The 27,983-nt window shown below is 39.1% G+C and overlaps 1 protein-coding gene across 2 annotated transcripts; it reads right to left on the minus strand.

The window, feature by feature from the left end:
* Positions 1–68: 68 nt before the first annotated feature.
* AASDHPPT (aminoadipate-semialdehyde dehydrogenase-phosphopantetheinyl transferase) lies at positions 69–27,927 on the minus strand. Of its 2 annotated transcripts, XM_063305831.1 has the most exons (6): positions 27,754–27,927; positions 25,217–25,442; positions 12,252–12,373; positions 10,850–11,011; positions 8,374–8,451; positions 69–3,897 (listed from the first exon to the last, which is right to left on the minus strand). In XM_063305831.1, exons 1-6 carry the CDS (start codon positions 27,916–27,918, stop codon positions 3,745–3,747), a joined length of 906 nt encoding a protein of 301 aa, XP_063161901.1. In that variant the 5' UTR covers positions 27,919–27,927; the 3' UTR covers positions 69–3,744. The 2 variants fall into 2 exon arrangements, with proteins under 2 accessions (XP_063161901.1, XP_063161902.1); XM_063305832.1 differs by lacking the exon at positions 8,374–8,451.
* Positions 27,928–27,983: the final 56 nt, after the last annotated feature.

Below are 27,983 nucleotides of genomic sequence, written 5' to 3' on the forward strand. Positions count from 1 at the left end.
AGGCAATAGAAACGCATTTGGGATTCAGATTAAACCATTTCTGCTGTTCAGTTAGAAGAAGAAAATGATTTTTTAAAAATGTATGTTTATTCCAAATGTTCAGAATGCTTTCAACGACAGTTTTAACATTTTTACACATTTACACTGAGCAATCTAGAGTGCATGATTAACAGTACTGACAATGAGCAACATATACTGAAAGGTAATTTTCAGAAAAACTGAGCCGGGGCTGAATTGTAAACTATGGCATTTCATGGGGGCTATTTTATGGTTATGCCTTGAGTTTAAAATTTAGAGACACTGAATCATACATTTATAAAGACGAATAGCTTTAGGGACTTGTGCTTTTAATAATTGATATGTGCAGTACGAAAACATGAATGCCTTAAGAACCAATGCAACCGTGCCAGCTAATCGGAAAAATCTAGTAAAAGAGGTGGTTTCCTGCCAAAGAAAATTCTGTTGAAATGTATAGTTAAGATCTGCATCCAAAATCCAGACACATTATTGAGAATGGTACACTGCAGAAAAAAGGATTTAATTCCACATCAGAGCACCAGCCCATGTAGTTCGACATTCTCTTTCTGACTGAAAGATTTTCAACCTCTCAAACAGAAGCCTGATTGTTTCCTGCCGCCTGCCTAAGATGTTAATGCACATCAAGGAGAAATGTATACGGCCAGAACTGTAGAAAAAGCATTAGGAAATTTAAGGCTCAGAATATAATTTTAGGCTGCAGAAGTAGTTTCCAAATTATGGGAAGCGACTGTGCCATTCTATTCTGCTTTGGTCAGACTCCATCCTGAGTATTGTGTGCTATTTTGGGTACCACAGAAGGGCCCAGACGTAAAGGACCAGACTCAGAGAAAGGCAGTGAGAATGATTAGGGGACTAGGAACTAAGTCACATGAAGAGAGACTGAAGGAACTTGGTAACGACTGCCACTCAATTTACCATTAAATTTGATTCATAGATGCTAAGTAGTAATCTCTTTAATGATATTGAAATGTGCAGTACAGAGGAAAAGTTGCAAATAGAAGGTCAAACGCTTTCCCCAAGCTAAACAGTCCAATGAATTTCACCTCTTCCCCCTTCTTGGGTATGCAGTCTGCCTTTTTGTGCCAGTCTGTTCAGTTTTGTGCAGATGTCTCTGCCGGTTGACCTTGGATGCCAGAGATAGTCCAAACAAGATGTTTTCACACTCCTAGCTTGTCCCCCCCCCCCATTTCTACTGACTCACAAGTCTCAATCCGGGTTGACTCATTCACGCATGCGGGTTGGATCAGATGTCCTGTGAACATTTGATCTGAGAGCATGACAGAACTGGGAATACTGAGGAGAAAAGATATAGCATTTTCAGGTGCTCAAGTAGTTGGCACACAAAAGGTCAAGATCTGTTCTCTTTCACCCCACGGGCCAGGTTACAGAATAATGGATTTAAATTACAAGAAGGAAGTTTCTGATTAAATGTAAGGAGAAGCCTCCTACATTAAGAGCAGTGGAATCAATGACTCCAAGAAGTGGTGGGCTCCCCTTTGATAGAGGTGTCCAAGCAGAGGCTAGAGAGAGAGCTCTGAGGGATGTGTTAATTTGAATTCCTGCACTAAGCAGGGGATTGGGTTGGATGGCTGAAGTGACTTGCATGTCTAAAACGGTATGAGTGATCCTTGGATCTATGTATGAAAAAAATTGATTTATTGCTGACCAGTAAGTCCCATCACAATCTGATTATTATAGATAAAACCAGTATGGAAACACACTTACAGTTTTCTGGTACCACTGAAACTCTAAGGAAGCTAAACAGTAAACTAGAACACTACCCCAGTATCCTCTGTTACTAACTAAAAAGGAGAAGGCAAAACCTGATGAAAGATACAGTGGGTCAGGATAAATGTGATATCCTGTAAGCACCCCACTCCTGGTGGGTTACCCTTTTTTGGCACCCAATTCCTCCTCCTCAATTTTGGATAAACATTTTGGCAACTTGTAAGATTCAGGCTTTTGAAGGTGATGGCACCTGATGCTAGAAAAGCTTGACTCCTAATATGTTGCTCACTAGGGCCTGAGAATGTCAGAGAAAGTTCATCTACTCTCCAAGATCTCTCCATGGTACTGAAGAACACTCAAGCTTGCTTGCTGTCTTCTATTGGTCCATCTAGTCCAGGGACCCACAACCTTTTGGGGCCTGTGAGTACATTTAGAATTTTGAGAAAATATTATGGGGCCTTTCAAAAAGGATGCCATAGTGAGTGGAACAAAGTGTCCCCCTCTGGGGGAGATAGGAAGTGACAGAAATTTGAAATATAAATAAATAACAAAGCATCCATTTAACAGAAGGCAAACTGGTGAGGCTGCTCCCCATGTTTAGGTTTTACTGGGTAAATGCCTCTGGCTCTATGTAAGGCCAAGGGAAACTTTTGAAAATAGAAATTATGGTTGAGGATGGTACTGTGCAGCACCTACTTTTAACTAGAAGACTCTTACCAAAATAAATAAATAAAAGGTGGGGTATTGAGCCTGACAAGCACCAAAAGAGGTAACATAGGATACATTGGTGTCCAGAGGTGCCATGCTGGGGATACAGGATCTACTCCCATAATGCCTACTCTGGCAATAGCTTTTCAAATTCTCAGTAACAGATTTTTCTCATCTCTTGTCCCTTAATTCTTTTTTGGAGACTGAACTTGGGACCCAGGTCTGGACACTCCCTGTACTTAGACTGCTCTTGCAAGCAACTCAAGATTCTCTTCCTGGATAAACCTCCACTCAATCTTGGCATGGTCTTGCTAGCAGTGGACATTTCTAAGACTCCACTGCAATGCAGGGAACAGGATCATTTCCTAGATTTAGACCACAGATTTCACATACACATGCACATTCGGTTTTTTAAAAACAAATAGTTCAGGAAGCAGAGGGTATAAAACTCAGACAACCATCTGCTGTTAGAGCTAGGAGATTAAACCACATCTGTTATACAGAAGTTTCTTTTCATTACTTCTGGTCATTGCCTGGAAATACAGAGCTCAAAAGCAGCTGTTTCTTTTTCTTTCTCACATTTACATTTATTAGATACGGCAATCTTGGCAACTTTGTAATTTATATAGACAGGCTTGCATAAGGTCTGGGTGTTTCCCTTAATATTACAGGACACCATCGTTAGCCCTTCTCTGGCACGACAGGGCTGCCACAGACCACTTATTTTGGGATGAAAGTAGTTAACATGACCTTGCACTTTTCTTTTTCCACTCATATACATTGGTTGGGTGGTACATTTGAATATATACTGTATGATTTAAAATAGGAACAGCAAGGTAATTGTTGGGGAAACAGAAGTTCATCTCATAATACTTTATCAGCATATTTCTTTGGTGAAGAAGTGGACATGTACTCTTACCCTGTACATCTCCTGCACTTACACAGGTCATTCCACAGAGAAAACTAATACATGCCTTGATACATGCCTAGGAGTCAATAGGAATATACCAATTCTTTCATTGCAGAGAAAGAAGAACAGCCACTTACACAAACTGAGCCAAAAAACAGTTAAATCAAATCTGAGGGCCATGGGATAGGGGAAATATTTACAAGTGTATACACAGCAAGCAAAACAATTTTTAAAAAGTTTTTTCCCCCAAATACTGTCCTCCTCCCCCCATGTATTTCCATACCAATTAGCTGTTGGTAAAATAACAGTTTGCAGCCTCTCAAGGCTTTCAGTTTCTTTTCCAGTAAATCCAGCCTCTCTCATCTTGGATTACAACTCTGTTGGGCTGGCATTTCCTGTCTAGAACAAAAGCTTTCCCAGCAGGCAGGGTCTTCGGGTGTAAGAGGAATAGCAGAGGCGACTAAATCATTGAAAGTCAAACTTGTAAATGCAGTCTTATTGGTGGGAATCACCTAAGAGAGGGGGGAAATGGATTAAGATTTCCCTGATTGAAAAGCAAGGCTGGGATTATTTCTCTTTGTTTGCCATGTTTAAAATAATAATTTATTTTGCAGATGTGAAATTAAAGACAAAAAACCCAAACAGTTTTCAGGTCAACCAGTATGTTCGAATTTTATATAGATCCTAAAAAATCTAAGATGTGAATGCTCATCTCACTAGAAATAGTGATCAAAGTGCTACCAAATTTAACTTGTAGGCAGACTGAAAATTGCTCAAGAAATCCAAAACAGTCACATCTGACTTCAACATTGTAAAAAGCTGTTTAAAAAGAAGTTAAATGGAAAATCAAGAAGTCAAATGTCTCTAGATTACTTGGGGATTAGTCATCAACACAGTAATAATAATTGAGCTAGAATGTGCATCATAGGTCAAGATAGGTACTATCCAAGCCCAAGAAGTTAATATGATTAATGAACATTGTCAAGAAAACTATTAGAAAAAAATAGTACTTCTTTAAGGAAATGGAAATATCCTCCATATGAGAAAAATGGAATACAAGCTTACACAAAATAAATGCCAAGAGGCAAATAAAATAAAATAAAATAAAAGCTGGCAACTTTTTAAAAATCAGGGGCTGCAATTTGTTCCCTGCAGTGGTTAGAAGCTTGCAGATGATGTTATTGGAAGGTGGTAATAACAGCATATTGATTGATTATGTGCCATCAAGTAGACTCTTGATGACCACATGGATTTTTTCTAGGAGGATCTGCCCCCAACCTGGCCCTTCTGGTTTTCCAACAGTGTATCCACAACTGCTGTAATTGAGTCCATCCACTCTGCTGCTGGTCCTCCTCTTCTTCTCTTTCCTTTTACCTTTCCCAGCATTATAGACTTCCCCAGAGAGCTAGGTCTTCCCATTACATGTCTGAAGTATGTTCATTTGAGCCTGGTAATTTGTACCTTGAATGAGAACTCTGGGTTGATTTGTTGGATGATCCATTTGTTTTCTTGGCTATCCATGGTATTCTTAGTCTTCTCAGACCCCAACGTTCAAAAATGTCAATACTCTTTCTATTCTGGTTCTTCAAAATCAAAATTGTGCTTCTATACAGTGTCACAGGAAATACCATGGTTTGCACAGTTCTGATCTTTGTAGATCAGAATATCTTTTCCAAGACCTTTATGACTGCTCTACTGTGTACTAGCCTGTGGCATACAGTATGTATTGACTGCTTCTTCTCTACTGTTGGCTGTTGGCTGTTGCTCCTAAAAGGCAGCAGCTATCTAACTCTTCAATATTTTCACTGTCAGTTCTAAGGCTGGCTGTATCTGTTGCCATTAGTTTTGTCTTCTTTATATTTAATTTTAGTCCCAGTTGTTCATTGTGGTCCTTGATTTTTATTACTAGAACTTGCAGATCCTTTGCACTTTTGGTTTTCAGAGTAGTATCATCAGCATAGTACGGTTATTGATATTTCTTCCTCCAGCTTTAAAATTACACTGATCTTCTTCCAATCCAGCTTCCCTCAATATATATTCTGCATGTAGTTTGAATAAATAAGGGGAAAGTATACACTCCTGTCTCATTCCTTTGCCAGCTTAGATACAGTCGATTTCTCCATTTTCTGTCCATACTGTGACTTTCTGTCCTGCATATAGGTTTCGCATGAGAACAAAGAGATTTTCTGGGATTCCCATTTTCTAAGGACATTCCTCAGCTTGACTTAACACAATAAAAGCTTTTTCTATAATCAATGAAGCACATACTGTTTTTCTTATTCTTTGCCTTTCTCAATTATCCAGCACATATCAGCAATAATGCTCATGTTCCTCGGCCTTTTCTAAAGCATTATTTTGCTAGCGCATGAAATTAGGGATATTGTACAATAATCTGCATACTCCATTAACTATCTTTTCTTTGGTATTGGAATGTAGATTGACCTCTTAATTGATTGGCCACTGTGTCATTCTGCAAGTTTGCTAGTATAGTTTGGTTAGAACCTTTGCCAATTTTTCTTATTGCTTGCCATAGTTCTGTAGATATTTCATCAATTTCTGTAGCTTCCAACTTGGTAATGATTAGAGAGCTTATCTAACTTCATCTTCTAGTACTAGAGGGTCTTGCAAATAGGGAATATCTTCTATGGTGTCTTGGATGTTGATACTGTATCTTTACTGTGTGGAATTTCAGCACAAGCCTTCAATCTTTCTTTGATCTTTGAATCAGTTATTTGTCCTGTTCAGACTAAGCACCAGACAGGATCTCAAAGAATATTCTTTATTAATAACTATTTACAATTGCAGGTAACTATTTACAATAGTTATTATGCGAGACGGGGTTGAACAAGCCCAACTGGGCCAACTGGATCTGACTGGAACATGAAGGCTGGAGGCAACAGTTCTTGAACTGGAACAGTACTGGAACAATGCTGACGCCGAATCTCTGGCTCACTGGATCTGGGATCGGAACCACAAACAACAGGGATGAACTGAAGACTTGGAGCAGAACTCAAACCCAGAGCAAGGTTAGACTCGGCTGGGGGTTCTAGGCTAGGCTGGGTGCTCTGGACTGAAGACGAAGACAAGGCCTGAAACTGAAGCAAGCTTGGAACTCGGTACTAGGCTGGACTTGGCTGGAATCCCTGGACTTGGCTGGATTCTCTGGACTGGAGGCGTGGAGCAAGGCTTGGAACTTGGAACTCGGCTGGACTCAGCTGGAAGGACCTCATGGTCCACAATTTCAGATCCCAAACAGGAAAGGTATAAAACTTCTGAACACGCTGGAGTCTGCAAAGCGCGGTCATGTAGAGCTGTGAACAAGTGACGGCGCTGGAAAGCTGAAGCCAACTCACGCTGCTGAGGTTATCACGGAGATTCATGGCTAGAAGCAAGGCGAAGGCTGCTGGGCATGGCTGACTCTGTTTCCTCACTGACAGCAAATGCAGGGTTAGATTCGTCTTCGGAATGGAGCTCGAGCGCTGGTTCCTCTTCAGCCAGACGCTGACTCCGATACCGATAAGGACTCTTCTCCCGAAGCTGCAGAGTTAGAGGACCAGTTGTCTCTGGCAGCTTGCTGTCTGCGTGGCTGCCTTTTATCCCGATTTTTGGCACATTTGGAGTCTCCTGCCGCCAATTGAGCTGTCTTCTGCTCCATGCGCTTTTCAGCCTGTCTCTGGCGCGCGCTGATTGGCGTATTCAAGTGCCCCTCCGGATCTTGCCAAATCAATGTTGTAAGTTCTTCCTGCTCTGCTGAATCATGCTGAAGTTTCGTTTCTCTGATTTCAGCCCGGTAAGTTTCCAATTCCTCCTCTGACTCAGAAAGTGATACTAATTCAGGGTCAGAGGCAAGCTTGGTTCTGACATTATTATCTATCCACTGCCATCCTTCAGCATACCAGTTTGAGACTGGAACCTTCTTCTGAGCTTAGAGATCTTATGGAAAACTTCCTTGTTTTTCTGTGTCTGTTTCCATCTTTGATGTCTTTACAGATTTGTTGTAATACTGCTTCTTGTCTCTTTTACAGCTCTCTGAAATACTTTGTCAAGTTTGTTCCTGAGATCTTTGTCTTTCTTGGGTTTGACTTCTCTTCTCAGTAATTTCCCCTGTCTGTTCTGACGTCTAATTTGATTTCTTTTGTTTCCTGGTCTTTGGCCATCCACATTCTTCCACATTCATCCTTAACAATTTCTTTGATTTCACTCCACAGTGCCTCTGCTTCCCTATCAGAGTGGCTGAGAACTTCAAAGCAGTTCCTGATGTACTCCTTCAAATTGGCAGGTAGATGCTCAGGATCATATTGTGGAAACTGGTTGGCTTTCTTCTTCTTCTTAGCTTAACTTGGAACCTGCACATGAGCAGTTGATGATCTGTTCCACAGTTTGCTTCTGGCCATGTCTTTGCTGTTATACCTGAGTTCCTCCTCCTCCTTCTACCAATAATAGAGTCCATTTGATTTCTGTATACTCCATCCAGTGATGTCCATGTATATAATGTCACTATGGTTGTTTAAAGCAATAAACAGCAGAAGGAGTAGGATAAAAATATAGCCTTTCTTCCCCTTGGTTTTTTTTTTTTTTTTGAAAGGGTAGAAACAGTAGTGGGAGCTCTTTAAAAGTTCCCATTTCCCACCCATAACTCCTCTAAAGCCTCCAAATCAGCTGAAAGTTGCGCCACCAAACTGGCAGATTTTCAGTCTGTTTTGGGGAATTGGGGGTTTTAAGGGAGGTACCAAGGAGAAAACCACACCCCCACCAACACTGGCAAGGCAAGCTACTGTATATAAACAGGGAGCAAACCCCACACTCATTAGCACTGATGATGTTACTTAGGTAATGAAATGTTTGCAAGCAAACAACCAAGCTCAGAGAGCACCATGTGAGCTACATATATTCTCTTCTATTGATGGCAGAAAATGCCAAATTTCAATCAGTATTATTTCAGAAGATATACTATGAAAATTTAAGGAAAGATTTGCAGAATAATTTACCCCAGAATGGTTCTTCCCAAACTCTCCTGATTTTCCAAGAGCAACTGCAATATGGTGGCAATCATCTAACCGGGTCTCCTGGGTGACAAACAAAACAGAAGTAAGAATTGGCATGGCATACATGTTTCAGGAAGGTTGGTGACATTACAGCCTAAGCTAGCCTTTCTCAACTAGATGCTTATCAACCTGACTCATGGTTGAGGTTTAAAGAATCATGATTTAACTCATTGTGAAGGCATCAACTGGGGAAGACAAGCTACACTGAAGTATCAGTCTATCTTAAAAAATGAACAAATTGTAGAAACAAGGAAAGCATATTTGGTGAAAACTCTTTTTCAAAGCTAGCATCAGCTCCATAATCTTAAAGACATGGCACGGCATATAGCTAACATTCACTGAGCCCAAATATGCCCGACCCAGACACATATGCAGCTGAATATAGTCATCATTTTTATTTTCCACAATCTCCAGCACAGATTATTGTGGGATAGAGGTAGTACTTGTTTAGTGACCACAACTGGGACTGGTTAAGTGAAGTGGTCTCTAAGTGAAGCCACAACTGTGTGTATGATCTTACTTCAGCTTTCCTTTGCTTTAGTAAAAGTAAAGGTTTCCCTTGACATTAAGTCCAGTCGTGTCTGACTCTAGGGGGTGGTGCTCATCTCCGTTTCAAAGCCGAAGAGCCGGCGTTTGTCTGTAGACACTTCCGTGGTCACGTGGCCGGCATGACTACACGGAACGCCGTTACCTGCCCGCCGAAGCGGTACCTATTAATCTACTCACATTTGCATGTTTTTGAACTGCTAGGTTGGCAGGAGCTGGGACTAGCAACGGGAGCTCACCCCGTCACGCGGATTTGAACCGCCGACCTTCCGATCAGCAAGCTCAGCAGCTCAGCGGTTTAACCCGCAGCGCCACCTTTGCTTTACAGACCTGCAAATGCAAGGATTGGTCGCAAAGTTACTTTTTCATTACCATCGTAACTACAAATGATCGCTAAATGAGGACTACCTGTATTTAATGGCTAAATGCCTAGCACTGCTTATTTCTGTGGTCAGGTAAGGTATGAGGACCTAATAATACAGACTACTGATAGAGGAAGGAGTTCCCCAAAATAGCATGTGAGTGCCAGGTCCCCCCCAAACCTGCAGTCAATGCTATCCTTTCTAAACAGGTTGTTCCTTACTTCCTTCACTCTGTAATTGCCTATTTTCTATTTTAACTTAAAATTACCCTCTCTACTCTTCACCTGCACTTTATTTTCCAGACAGCTTCAGATCACTAGAATGCTCTTCTATTTACTTCTCTTCCTCTGTTCTCAATTAAAATATTTCTCCAAAACTTATTCATTTCTCCTGGCTGATCTTGATTCCGTGTTTATCTTTTTCCTCTCCTTTTAAAAAAATCTGTCTAGATTCCAGTTCTGTACCTCTTCTGTTACCTTACTTTCCCCTATGCCAGTAGTGGTCAACACGCAGCCCTTAGGCTAATTTTATGTGGCCCTCCAATTGATATTATAACCTACACTATGCAAAACATCCGTTCCAAGCTCTGAGACCATTTGCTCTTTACTACAGCCTATTGCTTCGGCAAATGTCCCAAAAAGAAGAGAGAAGGAGAGGGAGGGAGGGAGGGGGAAAGAGAGAGAAGAGGTACCCCCACCCACTTTTGGCCCTGGGCCCCCACTGTTTGCTCCCACCCCACACTACTCCTGAACGTTGAAGAAAAAAGGTTGCGGAACTCTCCTTGGCATTCCTGATTAATTTGTTTTCACTTGCTTTCTTCTGTCATTTAAAAAAGTAACACACAAAACCTGGTGATGCTAATGACTGCAAGGACATGGTCCACCAGTCAAAGAACAGTGTGGATGGTAAAGATGTAGTCCGACTTCTTTCTTGACTATTATTTAAGATATAAGATAACATTTGTGTCATGTTTTTTCCAGTTCATGTTTCAAAACAAGGACTGAGTTCCAGAACCTAGGAGTTAAGATGGCATTTTCAGTGACTTCCATATTACTTTGTTTTTTAAAAAAGCTAATGAATCTGAAGTTACTGCAAGATATTGTCATAAGGTCACGTAGATGACAGATATTAAAAGTTTAAAGGTGCTTTGATTGGAGATGAGTAATAGGCATTGTGGCAGCAATTTCTTCTTCTTTTCCTTTGGAAACATGACAACGTTTCATTAGGAAAGCTCATTCTTCAACCCTGTCATTACATCAGCATGCCAAAAGTTATTGGACAAAAGTCAGACAGTAACTTGATACTTCAGACTCAGAAATTTATAGCTGATGCTAAAAATAGGTTGTTGCTAAAGATGCAGCATAAAGTGAGAGAGGAGGAAAGATTTTAGCTAATGAGGAGAGAGGCTAATAATGCTAGAGACAATATCATTTATACCAATGCAAGCCTATTATGTTTCAGTTCAGTATGTATGATGGATCTAGGGAACAGCTTGTAACTTGAAATCATACCTCAAATGTCCACTCCTTTTCTTCTTCACCATCCAAGAGTATAATAGTTTCATTGTATGTTTTCCCAACTTCCAGCTCCACAGGGGACACATTAAACTCAATCCTTTGAAGGTCAAATCCTATTCCAATGCCAATGGCTTTTATGAAGCTCTCCTTTAATGCCTAAAGTTCGACATTCAAACACAAGTGGATGTTCTGTGCACAGTATAGGTTTGTAAATCATTCAGAGTCATTTCTATACATTAATTGGCCCTCTAAACCAATCATGAGAGACGCTACTCCTTTCTTCACACATTTGTTTTTTTAGTAATTATCTTTTAAAAACCCTTAATTAACTAAGTACCTCTTTGGGGATGCAGCCAGCCCCCATTATAAATTAGGCCAATGGAAGCTTTTAAGAAGAATAATTCCCACGCACATGGGCAGCAGTCTAAGGATGGGCAGCAAAAGGAATGAAAGGGATTAGCCCTTCTTTCCCCAAGGCTGCCTCTGCTAAACTGACCTCCCCAGTTGCAATACAACTTCTTAAAAACTTCAATAGCATCAAAGGAGTGTTTTTTTAAAATTTCACACCCATAAATACCTAATATTTTCAAGGCACTGTGCAGCTATTGAAAAGTAAGGTAACTCCTGTGAACAGATTCACAGTCTAATAGAAAAGAGATAAAAGAAAAATGAGGATGGAAGAGGAGAGGAAAATCTGAAGCAGCTATTCTTTTTTTAATCAATGGAAGAGGGACAGGTTCATTTACCCTTTGCAAATATATTTTTCTTAAGAGGTAGAATATGTAGTCTCCTAGTGGCCCTTGGTCTGTTAAAGCACATTCAGCTCTTCAGACTCATCAAAACCCCTAATATAAGCAAAAAGGTTCTACCTGATTTATCTTCAGCTGAGCTGGCCAAATTAGTTCTCAAATAGTTCTCAAAAAGTTACCAATACATCCTGGAAATTCAGGTTCCATTGGCATAATGAACAAACTAGTAATACAATACAATACAATACAATATTTATTCCTAGATCGTGGAATTTAAGATATTGTTAGTTTTAGAGGTCAAACATTTAGAAATTAAGTTTGTAAGACCTGGATTAAATCTGAGATCACTGGGCGAATCACTCTTCCTCAACCTAACTAAACTGTCAAACAAGATTGTTGGAATAATCACATAGAAAAAAAATCTTCCCCTAAACTCCTTGAAGAAAGGCCAAGAAACAACTGGGACAGCCAGAATTACCTTTTCTGAAAAAAATAATTGATCCAAGATTTTGGATTCTCCCAGAATTCTTCCAGAAGGTTTTCAAAATAAGACACTCTACATTCAAAAAAGTGTTCTCAAAATAAAGAATGCTTACGTGTTTGAACAGGGGCTTTATTAACTGCCTATAAACAATAAATGTTATTACCCAGTGCCTATAAAACATATCCAACTGAAGCCATTCATTCTTCATGGACTTGATAACTCCCCACTCTTCCTCCGTAAACTGCCGTTTCATAAGGTGGAAGAAATCAGGAACTGAACCACTTCCTGCCATTAAAAACAGCAAAAGGTGATAGTTGGGAACAGGTAAGAGACAGCTGAAATTAACACTAGCTGGAGTCACTCGCTGCATTAAGTCAGGCCTACATGAAGCATATTATGCTTTAATATAATGTGTGAACTTAGACACTGAGATTAATAAACCTTACTTCATGGCATAACTTGCTGTGTTAGCCCAGATCAGTGTTTCTCAACCTTTGGAACTTTAAGACATGTGGACTTCAACTCCCAGAATTCCCCAGCCAGCCATGGATTACATCTCCCATGTTGGCTGGGGAATTAAGTTGCGAAAGTTGAGAAACACTGACCCAGATAGTTGTGGTTTATTCCATAAACCAAAGCAAAGAAACTACAGCTTAGCACGTTTTGTGATCCAAGCCACTGAATCAGATCAATTTGTTTATCTTTAATAGTATGAATATTCATTGACTCTTTAGGGTGTCAGACAAAGGTCTTTCTTAGTTATACCAGCCCACGCCAGTGCTTGAAACTGGGATATTTGGCATTCGGAACACATGCTCATTCTCTGATGAAAGCCTTTTTTTGTACTTCAAATCAGTAGTTAGGCTTACAACTGGATAACCGTGTGGCCTTATTAAAGGAAAAATTAGGAAACTAACACCATCCGAGTTTTGGGTTAATGGCTTAACAGCTGTTTTCTTTTTACTCTTTGATTAATTTGCCAACTTAAACAGGATTACCTTCAATCAAAATCTTTCTTTTTGAGGGTTGGCTTTGAATAATTTCTGGTTAAAGTTAGTATCAATGAACCCTTAATTACATTCAGCAGAGAAAAAAAGATTTTTTTTTGAACAATGCATAATTAATTTCTGAAATTCATTTCTATAAGATCCCATAACAGCTAATAGCTTGACTAGCTTTAGAAGTTGATTAGATAAAATCTAGTAAAATAAATTATAAACACTTTTGAGAAAAACTTGACAACTGGCAATTTGTATGTGCCACTAACAGAAAGAGATGTCTTTGTTTTCCCACTGATGAGATTCTTGAAAACATTGCAGCTACTAAATACGTAAGCAGAATGTGAAACTAGATGGACTTATGCTCTGATCCAAGTTCTTTCTTTTTATTTTTAAGGGAGAGAAACAGAGCAAGGAAAACAAGGAATTTTCTTTAGGGAAGTGAGGCAACATACATTTTGAAGGCTGGTTATTACTTGTCACTCTTATATCTGAATTAGCTGTGGCTTAGAAATCTGAATCCTTTTATTAGCGATGATGATCCACAACCAATAAATAGCCCATTAGTAGCTCCCACAAAACTCTTTATGGGTACCGTTCACAGTTGCTGCCAAAATCACAGTTTTATTAGATATTGCGTTTTGTTTGTTACAAGATTGAACGATTTTTACAAATCATTAAATTTAAGATCAATTTAGGAATTTTTTGGTGGGTGGACCTTTTTTGGGAAAAAAAATGTTCTGGTCCCATCAATTTTTTGGAGTCTCCTCTCCAACATGCCACTCAAAGGGGAAATGAAGATCTCCAGAAGCAAGAAAATGTCCAGATGAGAGGTTATCACTGCCAAGAAGAATGAAGAAAATTAGGATTTTTTTTTTAAAGTAGTAAAGAAAAATCATGAAATGGGTTGCTGGGTAAAGACAATACTAACAGAAAACAGAATTATTTTATTTTTTCTCTTAGTATTTCCAGGTTGAATCTTTAGATTCTTTTGTGGCCAGAAGGGAAAAAAGGATTTTGAAGGAAAAGGTCTAAAATGAAGTTAATAGAAAAGCCAAGAGTAATACAACTCTATAGAAATACATCAGAGAATTCTCAGTGTAATAGCAGAATCAATTTAAAGAAACATAAAGTCTTTCACAGTTGAGGCAAGTGGCAAAAGGTGGTGGTTTGTGGGGCAGGGAAGAATTAAATGAAAGTAGATTGTCAGTTTACTGGATAAATCACCAAAATGCATGAGCTTAGGTCTTGTAGATTTGAGGCTACAATTTACAAGGATGGAAATATTGTGAAATTAATAGCAGCCTTGTTATCTAAATAACTACCCTGAAAATCTCCTGTTTATGTTTATTTTGTTGTTATTTATTTATTCAAATTTCTGTCACTGCCCATCTCCCCCCACAAAAGGGGGACTCTGGGTGGTTGACAATAAAGTAATCCTTTTAAAATCATCAACCTATAAAATTACGAAGTAAACAACCAAGATACTAAAATAATAAATATAAATATAAAATCCAAGTGGGAGAGATTACATACAGTAGGGAGGACTCTATGTAACCAGCCACCCCCAGGAAGAACTATTCCCCTTCCCACCCCAGGCAAGGCAGCAGAGCCAGGTCTTCAAGTTCTTCTGGAAGGCTGGGAGCGAAGGGGCCTGCCTCACCTCTGGGGGCAGAATGTTCCAGAGGGCGGGCGCCAGTGCAAAGAAGGCTTGCCTCCTGGACCCTGCCAAGTGGAACTCCCTTGCCGACGGGATCCGTAGCATGCCCTCTCTGCATGACCGGGTGGGACGAGCCAATGGTATGGGGATGAGACAGTCCCTCAGGTAACCTGGCCCCATGCCATGTAGTGCTTTAAAGGTCATAACCAACACCTTGAATTGGACCTGGAAGCAAACTGGAACCCAGTGCAGCTTGAGCAGCAGCAGTGTCACATGTGCTGATCTTGGGGTACTCATAACTGCCCGTGGGGCCGCATTCTGGACCAGCTGAAGCTTCCAGATACTCTTCAAGGGTAGCCTCATGTAGAGCACATTGTAATAGTCTATCTGGGAGATGACCAGGTCATGAGTGACTGTCCGGAGGGCATCTCGATCCAGGAAAGGGTGTAACTGGCGCACAACATGAAGTTGTGCAAAGGCCCTCCTGGCCATGACTGCCACCTGCTCTTCAAACAGGAGTCGTGAGTCCAGGAGGACCTCCCAAATTCCGCACCAGTTCTGAATGGGGCAGGGCAACCCCATCCAGAACTAGAGATGACAACTTCCCAGATACCAAGGAGCTGTCAATCCACAGCCACTCCATCTTACCAGGGTTCAGCTGAAGCCTGTTGTTCCCCATCCAGGCCCCCCCAGGCACTGAGAAAGGGTAGCCACCGCATCACTTACTTCACCTGGGATGGAGATATATAACTGAGTATCATCAGCATATTGATGATACCTCATCCCATGGAGATGGATGATCTCACCCAGCAGTTTCATGTAGATGTTAAATAGGAGAGGAGAGAGAACGGAGCCCTGCGGCACCCCCCACAGCAGGGGTCAAGGGTCGGATCTCTCATCTCCTATCACCACCAATTGGGACCGGCCCTGGAGGAAGAAAGTGAACCAGCGCAAAACCACGCCGCCCACCCCCAACTCCCTGAGCCACCCCAAAAGGAAACCATGGTCGATGGTATCAAAAGCCACTGAGAGGTCAAGAAGAGCCAAGATGGATGCACTTCCTCCATCCCGCTCCCGCCAGTGATCATCCATAAGCGCGACCAATGTAGTCTCTGCCTCATACCTTGGCCTGAAACCTGACTGAAAGGGGTCTAGATAATTTGTTTCATCCAGAATCCTCTGGAGTTGTAATGCTACACTTTCTCAACCACCTTCCCCAAGAAGGGAAGGTGGGAGACAGGAAGAAAATTATCCAACAGAGTACGGTCCAGTGATGGTTTCTCGAGGAGGGGGTGCACCACCGCCTCCTTAAAGGCAGCTGGAACCACCCCCTCTCTCAAGGATGCATTAACCATTGCCTGGACCCAACCACATGTCACCTCTCAGGCTGCCTTCACCAGCCAGGAGGGACACGGGCCTAGATAGCATGTAGTGGCATTTACAGTCCGGAGGATTCTGTCCACTTCCTCAGGCCCAAGAGGATCAAACTGTTCCCAGATAACAGGGTAAGTATGTTCCCTTGGCATCTCCTCAGAGAGTGCCTCACGCTTAGAGTCCAAAACGAATCTCAGCAATTTTATCCTGCAAATGCTCAGATTCGTTATTCTGACACATAATTTTTAGTAAAAGGAATGGGGTGGGGAGGGGATAAAATATGGCAATTTCTAATGAGACACTTTTTACTTCAGAAAGTCAATTTTTCAGCCTCTTGGCCAGTTGAAACTACTACTACTACTACCATGTTTGCTACTGCTACTACTACTTTTCTTCTTCTTCTTCTTTTGTTGGCAAAGAAAAGCAGGTATCAACATCTTACAATTTCCTAGCACAGCCTTCCCCAATTCTGCATGTCCCAGATGCAGGGTCCCAGGGATTTCTGAGAGTTGCAGTCTCAATCCAACTACACAGTGTCAAGTGGGAAACCTATATTAGCATTTGTGGATTAATGGGGCAAGGACTTTTACTCCTTCTGCTCAAGGATCTATTTAATAACTCCCAGAAATTATTCACTTCCTCTATTGCTATCTAGCCTTTCTGCCCACAGGACAGCCAAGGCAGATTTTTTTTTAGTTTATTTAAACTATTTTAATCTGTATTTAAACTAAAATACAAATTATTGTTAAAAAGATGTTTAAACAAAGAAAATCATTACCTCTTTGACTCTAGACCAATTGGAGAAGTCAATGTGCAGAAAGACAAAGATGATTAGTGCAATCTATTGGTGGGTAGAGTCTTTAGAATCTCATGGCTCTTTCTCTAGTTATACCACTTCTATCCACCCCCTGCCCCAGCCTGCTATAAACACAGTGGCAAAATCAGTGATTTCCTGAAAGAAGATTAAGAATGAAGGACATTTAGTCCTGAAGCATCTGGAGAACTGAACGTTACTGAGGACTGCACAAATTAAGCGGAGAACAAGTAACTAAAGATAGCGTAACATTCATACTTTAATTTCTTAGGTTTTAAAACCTAAGAGATCTTTGGGTCAAGAAAATAGAGATGCAAAGTCCTTATTAATAAAATGGCATGTGGAAACATTACCTTCTATTTTTCAGCGTTCATGTTGCAAAACCTCTTACTAGCAGCTAAAAACTCATCAATTATATTGCTCCATTAGTACTTGAAAGTGTAATTCTTCCTCAAGGAGAACAGCAGTGGAGGTTGGTTTTCTGGGCTTCTGACTGATTAAGGTAAGTAATAAGTGAAATACATTATTTCCCCAAATCATTCAAGACACTTCATAAATCAGACTTCTCCAAACTGGGGCCTTCCAGTAATGTTGGATTGTAAATACAATCAGTCCCAATAAACTGGGAGGCAAGTGGTTGGGAATGGTTGATCAATGCTTTAATACACTATTTTTTTTAAAGCTTGCTTAGAAACATGACTTAATGCAACAGGACCTATATAAGATGTCGCTGGAAGAGTGCTAATTGATTACTGAAATCTTCATCTTGAGTTCCTATTGAATAAATCATATTCAAACCCCACTTTCTTTCCAGAGTGTTAATTTCAGAAAGCAGACAATTCTGCTTTGTGTCAGCAATTGCAAAATTAGATTTAAGTTATTTTTAATTGATTTTCCCTGGCAAAGGATAGAATAAGCCCAGGACAGATGATAATATTAGTGAAAAGACAGACAAATATGTAAGGAACAGGGGAAGTAACATGAATTCTTTCACTGACATTATAAATGTATACATAAGTAGATCCTAGAGACAAATTTTAGAAATAAATCTAAAAAAACCAAAAATGTTGATATTATCTTCTTTTTTAAGCACCTAGAAAACATTTCAGTGTTGCATTTGCATACCTTTCAAAGTACCAATATACAGCAATGTTTCCCATAAGTCACAGCAGATCCATTTAATACACATTCTGATGGTGCTTTGACCTAATTTATTATCACTGGAACTCAGGTTTAGCTGTTTTCCCCTCTGCAATATCACCGCTTGCACACCAAGCCAGAACTCAAGATCTCCTTTCCTGCACTGCATTTCCATCCTGAATAAAACTACTTTACTCTTTGACCCATGCTGCTGAAAATGTATTACTCCATGGGCAAGAAAGCCCACAGCTATTTCAAATGCAATACCTTGCCAATAATAATCCTGTTTATTATTAATAAGGTTCTCATCTACCCCATGGAATAATGGTTAGAGGGCTAGAAACTTAGAAATGAGAGCTATAATCCCACTTGCTGAATGACCTTTGGATCAAGGAAGTGAAAATGAAGGCATTTATTCTGGATCATAGATGTGAAAATGAAGGCATTTATTTTTTACATGAGTAAAACCTGGAAATCACAGTGGTGTAAATCATTTGCTGAATGGTTTTGAAATTGGGTTAAGATTACCCATTCTACAACCCCCCAGTTTTACAAGCATCCCCACAGCAATAATTTAGGTAACAAAAATATGCAATCAACATCACATCCAGTATGATCCTCTCTGTATTTGCCAAGAACCACAAACACAGTATCTCAAAAGCATTATTTTGACTTCACTATAAGAGTTCATCCCTTTTAAGTTACAACAGCAGACATAAAATCTGCAGCACAAGTCAATGCTATCAGAATAATGAGCACTGGTTCAAAGCCTTGACTCACGCCAGACTTCACAGTTCCAAAAAATAATTTTGTATGCACTCCTACTCATGGAAAATAATTCAAATGCAATTATTTCCATAAACCAGTATAAAGAAGTTCCCCCCGCCCTTCACCAGGCAGAAATGTTCCCCATACTTGACTTGCATCTCTGTGAAAATATGTTGCTGGGAAAATACTGCAAAAGGAAAGAAAAAAAAGAAAAGAAACAAAAAAACCCTGAAATAGAATAATTTACTTTTAGTAAGTTACATATTTTAATTCCATCAACATGGGACAAAGCAAACCCATTAGTCCATGATATATAAGAGAACAGTATGAAAAACAACATTATACAAACTCCTCCTCCTTCATACAGAAAGATTTTTCACATTATCAGTTTTTCATAGACCTCTCTTTATAGCTTATTGATCAGGGTAGCAATATATATTATGTGGATGCAGATGCAAATAAGTCCTCCTGAATAATTATTATTTAAAGTATAATATAATAATAAAATATTAATAATAAAGTATTATTAAAAGTATTGGAAAGCTTAAAGCTTAATATGATACTGAACATCAGACATCTCAGCGCATCCCACCTATACTTTAAATTCTGTGTTGCAAAATATTTGGCTCTTGAAATGGACTGTTCCAAGTATCTGATCCCATTCCAAGGCCATATCACTTCCAAAATGGGCTCATTTTGAGGTCAGACCATTTCTGGAACACTCAGAGTGGTCCAGCTTCAAAACATTTTTCACACCCCTACTTTAACTCCCACTGATATCAACAGGACAGAAAGGAGCAAGGCATGAACTTAACTTTCATGAAATTACGGAGACTTAAATGGTGCTTAATCATTGCTCAGTGAAAGGCAACCTTGTATCCTCCAAGTATGCTATGCAAACATGGTCCAATTGCATGGTATTGAAGGAACTCTAGTCCAAATCTGGGGGACACTGGGTTATCTGCTTCCACCTGGGACTAGTTCACACATGATTATGAGAAATGGATTATTGTTTACTGAGTAAATCACTATCAGCTGGGTTCAATCAACCCAAATGTTACAATGCAATCTGTGAGTAGATTACAGTTTATGATCCCCAACATTCTATTGGAAGAAAACCAAGGACTTAATATGCTAAACCAAATTGTAAACGTTTGCATAAGCAGAATTGACAGGTATAAAATCTGTGTGTGGAAAAAGGTAGGTAGAGGCAGAGACAGACCATCTGAGGGTATCCTTGAAAGTTGTTTGATATTTTAGAGATACCTTCACATATCAAGACAAATCAGATACATATCTTAAAGTTTCCCAGTTGTCTTTCACTGGTCCAAAATGATATTGTGAGGATATTTGTTGGGCCATGCAATTTCAATAATCTCTTATCTTCATTAATATTATCTGTTTGTTCCAAGTTTCAATTTATTTTGACTGTTATCTCTTGGAATTACCAAGTACTGGGGAGTAACTGGAAAGGAGAACCCTTTGGTGTGCTTCTCAAGTGCATCTCATGGACAATAGTAGAAAGTAGACGGCTGAATTAAAAAGGTCTTTGCTATTGTTGAATTAAACATGATTGTGATAATCACGGTTGAACATGATTGTTGAATTAAAAAGGTCTTTGTTATTGAACATGATTATTCATATGGCTTTTAAAGCACTGAACAGTCTAAGATCAGAAGACTCCAAGTCTTCCTATATGAAACTATTTGTTTAGCTGAGAAAGGGCCATTCCAGCATGCCATCTTGAATTAAGAAGACTGTTTTCTTCTTTCTTTTCAATCCATTTCCTTGTGTGCTGCATCTTTTTAAATTTAAGCCTTAGGACAAGATCTTTCTTACCATGGAAAGCCATCAGATTCTCTTGGATTCTTATTGGGATAACAAAAAAAACCCGTTTTTAAGCTTTAAAGATGATCTCTTTTCCAGATCCAACTACTGTCAAAAGCAAATACAAAGATTTTCCATTATGGCATCCAGATTGTAAAACCAAGTAAAACTGGGTCTCCATTGATTAATGAAGATACTCCATTTATAGTGTAAGCCGCCCAGAGTCCCCCTATAGGGGAGAGATGGGCGGTGAATAAATTTATAAAATAAATAAATAAATAGTGGAGTTCTTTAGGTGCGCCTTCTTCCTTCTGCATTAATCTGCAGTTATGAATGTATGACCGAACAATTTTTTGTTTGTTTTTAAAATTAATGCTGTTTGGGTTTAAATTGCTACTGATTTATTTCATGAATTAGTTTTTAACCAATGGAAGTTTTGCAGTATGGGAAGACGTTTTGGCAGAACTCATAATCTCATTTTGCAAATCTCACCCTACACGTGCAATCCACCTGCCTTCTATCCAAAAGATGCATTTGGTGGGTATGTACAGCATATTACACTCAGGATTGTTGACAATAACCAGGATTTGCAAAACAGTAAGTAAGTAAATAGAAACCTTTGACAACAGGATTAGAGGGAATTGCTGGAAAACAAAACAATAATCCCAAAGAGCAAGTAATCAAGTGGCTTGATTTATAAAGAAAAATCTAAAGAATAGACATATCCAACTATACTAGTTTGATTGGCAGGGCTAGTCTCTGAGAATCTGGGAACTCATTTCCTCATCTGGATCCCTGGGAATTGTGCCTTAAAGATCACTACTCATTCCTCCTTATAGAACAAAAGTTCTACTTAATGAAATTGAACACATTTGCTTGAGTCTATACCGTAAGTATTAAGGAGTCTGGTACCAAAATCACGATCATGCGTATGCACTAGAATTTTGAAATCTTACTCTCTTCACCAGATTAGAAGAGTTTGGTAGAACAACTGCACCACCATGTGGTTTTTCTTGTGATGACACCTGCTACCCCAAATACTGTTTTTATAAGGCAGGGTTTTGTTCTCCAGATGTGTCAGTTACGATTCTCAGCACCTGGCATGATGACTGGAGTGATGGAAGCCATGCTCCCAAGTTATTTGGAAACAGTGTTACAAAACTTGTCTTGACACACACACACACCTATTATTTTTCTTCAAGGAGTAGCATATGCAATTCTCCCTTTCCATGTGCTACTCTCACAACAATCCTGCAAATTTAATTATGTATAGGAAAGCAGCTGGCCCAAGATTACTCAATAGGTTTCATGGCTGCGGAAGAATTTTAATGCAGGTGTCCTTGGATCTACCTGAATGTAACTCTTATTTCTCTTCCATTATGCCTAAACAATTCCTTTTGCTCTCCCACTTTTAGTTGCCTTCCATTTTCCTTCTCTAATGCTGCTGACATGAGTCTTTACATTTGTTTACATATCTGATTCTGTATAGCAGAAACAGACTCTTCTTGCTCATAACTTATGACTATGGAACTCTCTTCTGCAAGAATTGCACTGAACTGGTTCAGTTTTCAAAAGGCCTGGCAAACATATTGCTTGGAAGATGCTTTGGTTAATTCCAACTCTACAAACTAGTTTTAAGACAATTAAAGACAGAATGAAGCAGCTGAGTAATGTCTGCCATTTCACATAATCATCCAGACTTTGTTCTTGTATTCTGATAAGTGCAGACTGGGAGAATAGCAAAGAACAAGTTTTTTAACATAGACAGAAATGTTCACACAGGACAAGAAATAAAAGGGGGCCGAGCCACTTGAAGGATGAGAAGAGTTTGTTAAGATTTTGAACGGGAGTTTTGAAGAGATGGCTGATGAAACATGTTGGACTAGGCAGCTCTGGAACTGGTAAAGGTCCACTTTGTTCCAGAGTGGACCCAAAACTACGGAGATGTGGAGCGCTCCATAAAGAGGAAGGGAGATCCAGTGAGGGACATGTCTTCTTTCTGCAATTCTTCTGCCAGCCTGAGAGATTGCCAGCCAATGGTAATTAATGCCCTTACTTAAGTCTAAGAAGGGAGAAGCATTGCAGAAATAGCTACAAAGGGCAGAAACTGTATTTCACCAGTAGAGAAACAGTTAACTCTGAAATGTTTGAAGAGGCGCACATAAACTACTGTTTTATTGCCATCTGATTACAAAAATTGCAGGGAGATGGAATAGAGGGACAAATCAACCAAGATAGTTTTTTAAACATCTTAGTTTAAATGCTGCCCTGCTTAGAGAAACTGTATTGCTGAAAAACTGTTTCTTACCCTGCTTATGTTACAAACAAAAGAAAGAAAGAAAGAAAGAAAGAAAGAAAGAAAAAATCACAAGGAATTTTCTGTGTGCTAAATGTCTGATCATTCTCAAGACCCCAAAGCCTTGGGACAATCACTAAGGTAAATATTAACTATTTTCTAAAATTCTGGAATAAGGAATAATAATAATACCCCGAATTAATGAATCAATGGCTAAAGGTCTTTAAAGTATATTTCACTAAATTCTTATAGTGAAATTAATTGAACAAAAGTTTTTTTTAAAAAATTTTACTGGATTCCCCTAAGAATGTTTAAAAGGACTTCAGTATGTTGGGCAGGTGAAACAGATGAAGGGACACATGTCCTATTTTGGTTTAATATCTGTGGGTTTCTGAAAATGGAATTACAAAGATCAATGCAGTTTAAAACTCTGAATGTACTTTTGAATTATATACCCACTACTTGGAACATACCACTATATGAAAACTTATGGATTTATCAACATAGGGAACTGCAAAAGAAAATTCATGATTCAGTGCTGAAAAGATATGCCTACGCTAAGGTTACAATTCTAGATGAAAGATATGTTTGCTTTCTGTTAATGAGATGGCTCTTTACCGCTGTAATATAAAGACTGATGAATGTTATTTTGTCTAAAAATTAGGCTGATAATGATTTCTTATATGCAATATATAATTTTGTTGCTTCTTGTGGAATGTTTGTGTATGTGTCTGTTTTAGTACATTAAAGTAAAAATTAAAATTAATAAACCCAAGCCCATGGCTTCCCTACATGGTTTTTGTATGTTTTAATTATTTTCAAATACTTGTGACTCCAAATCAAATTTAATTGCAGTATACCTATATTATCAGCTACTGTTTCAATTGCTGCTTTGTTAAGGCAGGGCAAAGTATAGTAGTGAGATATACTTGAACATAATCCTCCAACCACAGCCATTTAAGCACGGTTTTGATTTCCTTTTTTCTTTTCTCTGGCTCCTCACCTTCTAATAAATGCTATTAAGACTACAAATCTCAGGGAAACTCATAGCTGGGTATAAACATGTACAGGTAATCCTTGCTTAGTGACCAGCAACTCCATCGCTAAGTGACACAGTTGCTAAGCAAAACATCATGTGGATTAAACAGGATTAAACTCAACCAAGGCAAGACAAGTGGCTATTAATTCAGAAGCCCACTAATTCCAGGACTGCACCAACTTTGATTCTCAATGGGGCTGTGCTCCCCCAGAAGGAGAATGCCCACAATCCTGGCTATTATTGGAAGAGCCGGTGGAAGTCATGACCTGAAGGGCCTTTGTGTCGTTTCAGCTAGTATGTCATGTGGAACTTGACATGGAACATGATGTACTGAAGTCACTCCCTTGTCATTCCTTATTGAGGTTACTATAATTCACTCAACGTGAGGTTGCCATTACAGGCCACCTGGAAACTTCATCTGGCTGAAAATGCAGCAGCCTATGAGCTTATTGGACAATCGCAGTACTGCAATATCACAGCACTGCTGTGGGAGTTGTGCTGGCTACCAGTGTGTGTCCAACAGAAGGTGCTGGTTACTACCTTTAAAGCCCTATAAAGCTTAGGCGATGGAGATCTAAGAGAACGCCTTTCCCAGATAGATTCTGCCCATCTGATCTGATGACTAGACAGCAACTGATGGTTGGTGTCCCCTCTTACAATACAACCTGTCCTCAAAGGCAAAGCTGGCTCCCATTTTATGGCCTCCCAGAAGCTAATAAAAAACTGACTCTCCCAGAAGGCCTTTGTGGATCAATGTGGAGTCAATAGTGCTAATATTAGCTTTCATGTATTACTTTCCATAATTAATTGTATTATTTTACTATCATACTAGAGTACGTCTGGACCGAAATGACAAAAACATTACATAAATAAATATATGTTAACTGCCTGCTTCTTGCAAGCCTTCCTCCCCATCACCATGGCATAGGGAAGCAGATGGTTATTTCCACCACTTATGTTCCCTCCCATATAGGACTGCTCATGTCTTCATGCTTCCCTGGATTTGTTTACATATTTTCTGGGACCATTTGCCTGCTCTAACCCTAAGATTTAAGCAGTTCTAATAATATACAGTCAAGTGAAAACAGAACTAATAACTAGCATCATAATTTTGGGGGGGAATGTTGTAATTTAGAAACATGAAGCAGGCCAAAAACCTTCTCATTCTCATCCTAGGATATGGCACAGGTATGATATGACATGACCTATTACCTGGCATGGTAGTCTTCATGATATCAATGCCAACCTGACAATCAGGTTCAGCGGCAAGTACAGTATAATTTCCTTGATGAGAAACATTGAAGCTGAAGCTGGACTGGGTGCTGCTTAATGCGTTCACAAGGACAGGTTTGCCTTTTGAAGTCCTTTGTAACTGTATTTTGTTCCATGGAATCTTCAGCTTTTCCGCAATCAATTTTCTTATCATCAGTCGGCCAGCCTGCAAAATAAAAAGAGCAAAACAATTCACAATATGTAACTGTTCCATGTAAGTAAAAGCAATGTATTAAAATAGTATTTGCTTGCAAAATCATTCTGGCTACCCCTTATGGAGTAAATGACAATTTAGCCACCTTTCTAAAAGAAAGCAGAACCAATAGATAAATGCTGCAACTGCAATTATCATTACAACTTCTGCACTTCTTCCAAGGAATGCAGGAAGAGGTTGTTCTATTCTTATTGCCACAATAATATTGTGAAGTAGGCTAGGCTAAGAAAGCAAGAGCATACAAAATTGACAAATATGCTTTACTTACCTGCAAATGAATCTAATTTTGCCTGATTCCTGATTACCAGAAATTTAAACCATTTTTCCCAATAATGCAATGTTCCATGCCCTTGCATATAAACAAAGAGTCCAAATTTCCCCATCCATTTTTTTCAAAAATCTGACTATTGTTTGGCAAGTTGCCACCATAAAATCACCTGCCAACAATTTTTAATGTCTCATTTAATAGAACAAAATGTTTTGTGCTGTTAACTGCAGAGTCCTAATTTCCTGAAGAGTAATTCAACTTACTTACTTCCTCATTTTATAACTTTATAAGTGAAAATATGTTTAATTCTGAATCCCACTCCAACAATCTGAAGAGACTGCTTTACTAACATGTGATAATCTAACTAGAATACTGTATTATTTAGAATGATTTCTAGTGACAATTCTTTGGTTTGTGACAAAAATGGACTTTTAGCCAGTTTGTTCTACTGTTCCATTCCTAAATTTATTCTAAATCTGTCTTCCATATTTCTTATTGGTATTCAAGTTCCTCATTTCAATATTGAATAATATTTTATAAATTATTGATATTAAACCCATTTGGTTCTTATATGCACCACTGACCTATCAGATTCAACATTTAATTTCTTTTGTAAGAAGAGTTCAGATGGGTGAGGTACAAGTAGTCCTCATTTAGCAACTGCCTCATTTAGTGACCATTCACAGTTACAACGGTGATGAAAAGGTAGCTTTACAACCAATCCTCACATTTACGACCTTTGCAGATCTGTAAAGCAAAGGAAAGGTGAAGTAAGTTCATAAGCACAGTTGCGGTTTCACTTAGCAACCGCTTCACCTAACAACTGAGTTGCCAGTCCCAATTGTGGTTGCTAAACAAGTAGTACCTGTAGTGATAAATAACAAACAGATGAGTACCATATTTTTAGGAAAAATAAAGGTGGACCTTTTAAAGGAAATTGATAATAAGTATACAGATGCTCCAGTTTAGGTATGGCATATGAGACAATGTAAATATTTCCTATGCACCTTGCTACTACTATCTATCTTTCTGCATTTCAAATTGAGTGTGGAGAAAGACTGTGACGCACAGAAAACAGGTTTAATTTCCTTGTAGAATCTTTTTAGAGATAAAAACCCTAACAGAGAAAAAATTGTCCCTGCAAGAAATCACTGTTTTTTGGGAGGAAATCAGATACTATCAGAACACTTCTTTTAAAAAGTGAAACAGTAGAAGTAGGAACTAGGAGTTCAATGGAATTTGAAAACATTTGGCTTTTTTTAGTTTAACTGACTGAAATCAACTTATGTTCATAATGATGAAGTTTATGTGAGCAAGGGAAATATAAAATGCTTACTTTGTCAGGAAATGGCTGACTTTTATTACATTGAAAAATCTAATTACGATATGTGCTCAGATGCATACTTCTCTATAACATCAAAGTGGGTTTTAAAATCAGATTTATTTAACTAATGAATGATTGGCTTCCACATTTCCTGCTTTTATAAAATAAAATATATCGATATATAATACGCTTGAATATTCTTTCCAGAGCTTCAGCACCATCTGTATAGCATAATTTTAGGCCTTTAGAAAGACTCGGCTTGCTTTAGTAAATATTAGACGTTACAAAGTAAGTCCCTCAAATCCTAGAGGAAAACTACACAGTTTTAAACAACAGCCCTACGAAAACCTCTCCTACTGTGTGTGTCTCAGCCTACTAAAAATATGAAGTGCAGCTTTCAGCCAAAATTTCTAGGTTATTATCTAGAGGAAATCTGGGGAGAGGTACCAGATGGTTGCAGACCTCATCCAAGAGCTTATCAGGAAAGCCTTTAATTTCTAGGTTTCCCTCTCATGCAGCAAGAACAATGGCTACTACTTGGCATCCACTGTAGCCCTGGATTATGGGTATTAGGCATCTTAAATCATACAGGTTCAATGCACTTATCCCTTATGAAATCTATTTCAAAGGCAAAGGGAATGTTTAAAAGGGTGAATAAACAGATAGTATACCACAGCAGCTTTGGCATCCCGACCAAAGGCAAACTGTTCAATGCGCTTTTTCTCTTCAGGCTGCACAAGGCGCATGGCTAACAACCATTCCTCACAGCAAGGGGCCCAGGCACGGTATGAAAATGCCCAGCGTACGCTCTCCATGGTGAGGCGCTCCAAGGACATATCCTAAAAAGCGATGCTGTCAAACATACACATTCAAATCACCTGGAAAAGAGAAGCAAATTGAA

Source organism: Candoia aspera, chromosome 5 (genome assembly GCF_035149785.1).
Source record: "Candoia aspera isolate rCanAsp1 chromosome 5, rCanAsp1.hap2, whole genome shotgun sequence".
Lineage (NCBI taxonomy): Eukaryota > Metazoa > Chordata > Lepidosauria > Squamata > Boidae > Candoia > Candoia aspera.

Excerpts from the sequence above, each read along its gene's own strand:
- AASDHPPT (XM_063305831.1), bottom strand. The coding sequence starts at position 27,918 with ATGTCCTTGGAGCGCCTCACCATGGAGAGCGTACGCTGGGCATTTTCA. Across the intron at positions 8,452-10,849 it reads AAAAGGAGTGGACATTTGAG|GAGACCCGGTTAGATGATTG; the intron begins GTATGATTTCAA and ends TTTGTCACCCAG. Across the intron at positions 3,898-8,373 it reads TTGGGAAGAACCATTCTGGG|GTGATTCCCACCAATAAGAC; the intron begins GTAAATTATTCT and ends CCCCTCTCTTAG.